Source organism: Galeopterus variegatus, unplaced genomic scaffold (genome assembly GCF_000696425.1).
Source record: "Galeopterus variegatus unplaced genomic scaffold, G_variegatus-3.0.2 Scaffold7903, whole genome shotgun sequence".
Classification (NCBI taxonomy): domain Eukaryota; kingdom Metazoa; phylum Chordata; class Mammalia; order Dermoptera; family Cynocephalidae; genus Galeopterus; species Galeopterus variegatus.
The window spans coordinates 54,580-62,413 of record NW_007734014.1 but is presented as its reverse complement, the minus strand read 5'-3'; the positions used below and the strand labels follow the sequence as shown (position 1 = coordinate 62,413).

General features: G+C 38.6%; 1 protein-coding gene across 1 annotated transcript in view; it reads right to left on the bottom strand.

Moving 5' to 3' along the window:
* The window catches only part of LOC103607968 (2'-5'-oligoadenylate synthase-like protein 2), a 13,525-nt gene extending 5,796 nt beyond the window's left edge, over positions 1-7,729 (bottom strand). Inside the window, exons 1-3 of the mRNA XM_008592414.1 lie at positions 7,535-7,729; positions 3,787-4,075; positions 2,792-2,967 (exon numbers count right to left, since the gene is read on the bottom strand). Of these exons, the coding sequence (XP_008590636.1) occupies positions 2,792-2,967; positions 3,787-4,075; positions 7,535-7,729 (660 nt within the window). The remainder of the gene's footprint in view (positions 1-2,791; positions 2,968-3,786; positions 4,076-7,534) is intronic.
* Between the last annotated feature and the right edge of the window lie 105 nt (positions 7,730-7,834).

Sequence of the window (7,834 nt, the reverse complement as noted above, 5' to 3'; positions counted from 1 at the left end):
TTTTTTATTTCCTGCTTGATTTCTTCTTGGACCCATGTATCGTTAAGTAGAATGCTGTTTTTTTTTTTCAATAAATACATTGAAAAACTTTTGGGTAGGTATGTCATTAATGCAGGACATACCTAACCAAACAGATAAGCAGCCTACCTAACAGTAGGCTATTGGCTGTTAAGTAGTTAAGTTTGGGAGTATCAAAAATTACTCTTGCAGCCAGCTCCCTGGTTTCTCTGGGCTGCCCAGGGTAGGGCCCCACTATCCTGCCACCCCCACTGCTGCCTTGCCTGAGCCTGAGTCCTGCCTGGGCCACTCCATGCTTTGCCCTGAGGCTTGGGACATGATCTCTGTGGAACACAGCAGGTGACCCTGATAGCCACCCCTTGACAGCGCACTGACCCCTGACCCTGCAGCTGCCCTTTAGGGGCAACTTTGAGGAGATTGAAGGCCACAGACCTTATTCCCACTGGTCTGATTAAACCTTATACAGTAGATCTGCAGGGCTGAGATGCTAGAACACAGAGAGTGTCACTCCCTAAACCTATGACCCACTACCATCTTTGACTCTCAGCCCAGGTGCCCTCTCTCATCCTTCCCATTCCTTCTCCCACTCTACCTCAGTTCTAGGCACCCTGACACCACCAATCCCACAAAGCTCGATAAGTACCAAGAGATCTACAAAAAAAAGTTATACTTGCATTTTCCACTGTGCAAGGGTCAATGATACCCCTAACCCTTGCGTTATTCAAGGGTCAACTGTATATGACATTGATGTTCTGGGAATTTCCAGTCACTCTATTGCATTACGTAGTACAGGACATGAAATGGCTTGGGGATCTAGATCTAGGGCTTATGTTCTGAGGCCATCAAGATTTCAATAAAAGAGGAAGTTGGGGTCTCTTATGGACTTTCTGAGCGTCATCAATCCATGTTATTCAGTTGGAATGAAGAAGGCAATAAAATATAGTGCATATAGGAAATAAAGAAAACTAAAACATATAGACACACTGAAAACATAAAACAAAATCAGAACAAATTGCAAGATGGAGGGGAAAGAGAAATATGTGAAACATGGAATTCCTCCAAAATTAATTTAGAAATTTATTGCAATCTCAATTAGAATCCCAGTGGTGTTTTTAACAGGATAAAATTATCTTAAGATTCATATAGAAGAATAAATGTCTAGGACAAGCCAAGAAGATTATGAAAAAGAAAAATAGAAAGGTTGATATTTGTCTTCTCAGATACGTCATACAAAGCAGTTGTAACAAAAACAATATGCTTTTGGCATAGAAATAAACAATTGTAAAGTGTTTAGTGACAGAAGAGATAGTCCAGAATTAGTCTCCAATAGATATGAGAATTTAATAATTGACAAAGGTGGTACAAGTGTACTTCAAAAAACTCATGAAAAGATTCGTATTATCTACGAACTCTATTTTTAATTCTATTTTTCCATGAACTTTTTGAAGTATACTTGTATTTTAGTTCAGTGGGAAAAAACACATAATTCAATAAATGCTGCTGGCATAACTTGTTAGCCGTATGGAAGAAAATAAAGTAAATAAAAGTGACCCCAATGTGATACCATATCCCAAAGTAAGTTACAAATGGAGTTAAAGTATATATTAAATATATTGAAGACAAATTAAGCGACTATATATATATATAGTGGGTCTGATAGGAAACCTCTCACTTATAAAAGAAAGTCAGACATATTTGTCTATGCAAAAATTAGAAATCATTATGTTGTGAAAGATAGTATAACTAAGTCAATGAATGGATAATATATTGGTAAAAATATTTGCAACACATATGAGAAATAATGGTAAATATCTACAATTTACAAAGAGGTTTTACAATTGATTAGGAAAAGACTACTCAAATTACATTAATAGGTAACTCCCAAAAGTTCAAGTCCAAAGGTCAATAAGAAAATGTATTTTTTTAAAGGTGGACTACAAAAACAGTATGCATGATATGTTTCCATTGATGTAAGCTGTATACACAAGCTGCGTAAATATAGATCTAAAGTGTGGCATGAAAGAATAGTCATAACAATGTTATCGGTATTATCTCAGGGATTTCATGTGACTTTTACCTTCTTATATTTTTTTGTATTGTTTGAATTTTTTATAAAGAGTCCATTGTAATATTCAGATCATCAGAAAAAAATAATTATTACTATGAAAAATATTTAGTATTGTTGATTAAGAGCACAAGTTCAAGAGTCAGACTCCACTGTGTTCAAATCTCAGCTCCACTTTAGCTTTTGAGTCTTGGTTTCGTCATCTCCAAAATGGGGGTAATGAATAATAAGTACATTACAGAGCTGTTGGAAAAACTAGATGAGAAAAAATATGCAGAATACTCACCATAGATCATGGAATATAATTAACACTGAATAAATGGTAGCTTTATTATTAATGTTGTTGTTTTTATTATTATCAGAATTGCCTGAGGTCTGAAGCCCATTGAAAATCATCTTGTCTTCATCAGGAACAATTTAACTACCCTTGAGGAATGTGTCATTGGAACCAGGAAGCTCTAAGCAGGACATTATGCTTCAGGAAATAACAGAGTCCAGCAACAACAAATACCACATCACCAACAAAACATTGCCCAATGCCCATCACAAATAGCTTCCAATTTTACTATTTCACCTGCCCTACTTAACTTGCCTCCTATCCTTAGGCAATTAGGTTGTTTCCACTTTTCCCCTTTTTAAAAAATGCTGGGATGCACCCACCCTACTCTTCCCCATGTCCTTGAACCTCCCAACCCAGCACCCACAAACCTGCATGTACCAATGCTTCACCAGCCGCAGAAGGCTCTTCAATTTAGTAGGGCAGCTTTTCACAAAGTGCCTCTGCAACTCTGTGAAGCTTGGCGAGAACTCCCCAGGGCGGCTGGCGTTGTTTATTAAATTTTCATAGATTTCTGGTGCTGGTTTAGAGTCTGGGCAAAAGTGTCCTGGGAGAAGAAAAGTACCTGTCAGGAAAATCTACCCTTTGGGGTGAGCTAGATGGAAAAAAAAAACTACTGAGCACAGTGTATGCATAAATTGTTTCATGCAAACCTCACTACATTATTTTTTCCATTTTACAACCAAATAAGTGGAGGTCTAGATATTTTGGTAGAACATACAAAAGCCACATAGATTTTAAATAACTCACATTGACCAAAGACTTACCATGTGTCAGGCACTGAACTAATCTCACAGAATCCTCAGAATAGCTCCACAAAGTAGGTGAATTTACGTGGAGCTATAGGAAATTGCCATTTTTGTGGGTCATATATGGCTAAAAATTGTCAATTTCCTACGGTTCCACTTAAATCTGTTATTATTATCCCATTTAACAAGTTGGTATGCTGAGTCCTGGAGGTGTTAAATAGTTTGCCCAACGTCATGCAACTAGAAAGTCTAGGAGTCAAAATTTGAAGACATTAAGAGCTTTGTTTTAGAGATGATCCCAATCCAGTTCTGACTCCAAAGACCTTGAAGTGCCTGTATGGCTTGGTGTCTTCCAGAGGATCAGAGAGGAATCACCTCCTTGGGTTGAGTGGGAATCTATTATTTGGGAGAAGTCCCCTTTGCCCCATGCAACATTGGGACATAGCAACACATGCATTTACGGGAGGACTTCATCTTCAAGGTATAGCTCTAGTCCCACCTCCCCCCAAAAGACCAATCTCCACTTTCCCCCCATTGGTTTCCACTTTCCCAAACCTCCGCTGAGGCCAGATTGGTGAAGGAGCCCTTACTAGTTTCCAATCTATTGCTATCTTTACCCAAAGCATCGAAAGCTGGGAGCACGTTCACCCGAATGGCTGTACTGCTCTTCCTGGACTGGATCCAGAAGGACAGAGAGCGAGGGGACTTGGCCCTCTCTCTGTGCTGGACCACAACGATGCTGTAGGCCAGGCTCCTGCTGCAGTAAACAAGTTTCTCCTCGATGAATCTGATGATGCCTCCACGGAGCTGTGCCTGGTCTTGGAAGCTGGAGAAACAGCTCAGGAACAGAACCAGGTCCAAGTCGGAGCTGTAGTTCAGCATTGTCCCCTTGCCTGAGGAGCCGCCCTGTGGAGGACCACAATGCTGAGCTTTACCTCCTCTGATGCTTTGAGGTTGGGAGTAAAGTCCCGAGGCACCCATGTGAAGCTGTTTGCACGGGTTCCAAAAGGAGCCCTTGCTCTCCATCATACACCACGGCCTCTGTTGTGGGTGTTACTACATCTTTCCATTGATTAGAAAAATTAAATACCTGGTAAATGAGCAAAGAATATAAATGAAATGTAAAACTGCATTTCTCCCCAGGCCCTAAACTCCTTCTTCAAAGGCAACCACAGTTATCAACTTTTTATATATCATTCCACAAAGGTTCTACGTTGAGATCTGCAATATCCAGCATGGTAGCCAAGAGCCACATGTGGCTATTGAAATTTAAATTAATCAAAATGAAATGAAATAAAAAATTCAGCCCTTCAGTCACACTACTCTCATTTCAAGTGGCTGTTATACTGGACAGCACATACGTAGAACATCCGCCTCACTGTAGGGAGTTCTATTGGACAGCTCTGGCCTAGACAAGCATATTTTTGTGGATATGTTTCGTACACACATATTTTGTATGTATAGATACATGTATGTATGTCCAAAAAATGGTTTAGACTTTTACTAACTCACATATTGGAATAAATATAGATTCAAAGGGGGTTGTAAAGATAGAACCGAGGGGTCTGGTGTGTCCTTTGTCCAGTCTCCTGCAATGGTCACATCTTACATAACTATAGAAGAATATCAAAACCAGGAAGTGGACACTGATACAATGTGTGCATTTGGTTCTATGATGTTTTATCATATGAGTAGATTCCTGTAACCACTACTGCAATTAAGATACAGAATCATGCATCACTACAAGGATCTTCCTTACACAGCTCCTCCATAGGCACACCCACCTCCACCATCCCTGAACCCTGGAAACCACTAATCTGTTTTCCATCTCTATAATCTTGTCATGTTATGTAAATGGAATCACCTGGTAAGTGACTTTTTGAAATTCATTTTTTCCTGCACTTAGCACATATTAGTGCTCTTAATATCCTCCTACGCTGTCGCATGTCTTTTTTAAAAAAGTTTTGTTTTTAAATGACACATAATAATTGTATATATTTTGGGGGTACAGCATGATGTTTTGATGCATGTATACATTGTATAATGATCAAATCAGGGTAAGGAGCATATCTGTGCCCTCAAACATTTGTCATTGTTGTGAGAACATTTGAAATCTTCTCTCCTAGCTATTTTGAAATATACACTAAATAATTGTTAACTATAGTCATCCTACTGTGCACTAGAACACCAGGACTTATTCCTACTAACTGCACCTTTGTACTTGTTGACCAATGCCTTCCCATACACACCCCCCCCCCATTGGGTGTCTTAGTTTCTTCCACCATAATCAGCCTTGCTACAGGTTATTCAAGTTTTGACTTCAGTCCCCAATCTGCCTGCTATAATTTACTTACTTTTCAGAGTCCTCAAATACTTGTTTTTTGATGTCTGTCCAGAGTTTTAATTGTAATTTTTGAGTAAGATAGTTTGTGAAGGGTTTACTCTATCTTGGCTGGCACCAGAAGTTTACAATATCTTTTGAAAGAAATATATTTATAAGTACATATAAAGGAAAATGTCTTCTAGTTATTTATAAACATTTAAAATGTGATCATAGTGCACTAAAACGTAAATAGTGTTTATTTATGAATAGTAAGGCCATTCATTTGGTATTTTAAAAATTTTCCTTATTTTTTGACTATATATATTGCTTGTATAATTTAAAAAAATCCACGAAGCAATTTTGACCTCAGATTCCTGTGTAATCTTAATTTAGACATTGGGTTCCTTGACCTGAGGACACAGAATAGTAGAAAAGAAAGAATATGGGTGTCAGATGGAGTTGATGATTAAGTACTGTAAGAGACATTCTTGCAAAAATTACTACTGGTCTCAGAAGACGTTCCAGGCCACTCATGGTAGGAAATCAAATGTGATTAGCACATTTGACTGTAGAAAAATACAGCACTCTTATCCTAATATGTATGGATAAAACCAGGGAAACTAGATGGAACTAAGAAAATTTAGTCCTTAAAAAGGTTGACAAAGATGGAGAGAAAATAAATGGTAGATTATGTGCAATGTGCAATGTACCCCCTTCCTCCTAATGCAGAAATGAAATGTGATGAAAATATGTCCTAACTGCCATTGATTGTTTACCAATGTTTGTTCATAGAATCTTTAGCTCCATAGATACTTTGTCCTACGCATTTTCTGTGCTGCTCAGAATAGGTGGAGATAGTTATTCTAGGGTTGTTTCAATTTATGGAAATAGAGATCGTTGAGAGAGCAAGAGGTAAAGTAATTTCATTTTTCCTCTATAGACAAATAGTCTCTACAGGTACACAGGTACCTGTAAAAAGTGGGAATAGGAACTTCAACATGTGGGTATTTGGAGTAACATAAACGGCATGTCTCAGACAGCATATTTGAATCCCTAGAAGAGCTTTATATAGAACGTGTGTTAAAATACTTGAACACCTTCAACCCTATCCTTAAGAGAATATGCATCTCGTTTCTGGTTCTGATGGGGACTTCCTCTTTTTGGCTTCAGATTCTGAAAGCAAAGATGGTGGTGTAGCTCTGCTGCAGAGGAGCCCTACAGCAAGTTCAGGTGTGTGGAAGTGTCAGAGCCAGAAGTGCAAAGTTGTACCTTTTTAAGCAAACACAGGAGCTGAGTTTCTTCAGTTTTTGTTTTGAAGCTCATAGTTTGCTAACACTCCTGAATATTTGGTTTCAACTCTTTATTTAAAGAATCTCTAATACTGCATGTCCTTCCTTTCCAGTCTTACCCTCAGCAGCAATTACCACTTCCAAGGAAAGCTTGATTTACTTAAGTTAATGTTAGAAGTTTTTTATTCTAGGAAAACAAGTAAAACCTAGACTTATGGTCACTTTTGATTTAGGATGATATTTTAAAAGTTGAATCACAATTAAATACTTTCCCAAGAGAAACCATGCCATAAATAGGTGTTGGATTACATGGTCAGACCCTAAAAACCCACTGAACCCAGAAAGTACCCTCTGGTATTACCTAATTGCTAGGTAGTTTCTAATATAACCAGTCAGAACTATTTTAGAAGAAATCATGGAAGATTATCTTTATAATTTGGGGTTGGAGTTTCTTAAACAAGAAACAAAAAGTATAAATTTTACAGAAACCTGCTATCCATAGTCCACCTGACTCCCTGGCACTCAGAGTTGGATCCCAAATCATCAGCATTGTCATCATCACCCTTCAGACTTGTAGAATGATTTACTGCTTAAGAGCCCTTTTCCACAGTCCATCCCATTTACTGCTCAAAATAAACCTGAGTTAAAAAGGAGAAAATGAGGATCAGAGGGATAAAGTGACCCATCTCCCAGGGTCCTGCAGTCCCATGGGGTAGAGCTGGAATTTGAACTCCAGGGTCCCCAAGTGCTTACCTTTACCACCTTCAGCACTCTGACTCGATCCCAATGCAGTTTATCATGGAAGCACTGATTCTGCAAGAACTGCACGATTCTCTGCACAACATCCATCACTTGCTTCTTCCAGTCCCTCTGGGGCTGAAGGTTCTGCTCCACGAAGGCATCTAACCTGTCCCCAGGGGTCTCATACAGGTCCTGAAAGGGTTCCATCTCTGCAGGACCAGGCTGCCCTTTGGAATAAATTCTCTCTGCTTCTGCCCAGCCCTTTAAAGGGGCATCTTCTTTTTTTTTTTTTTTTTTTTTTTTTTAAAAAAT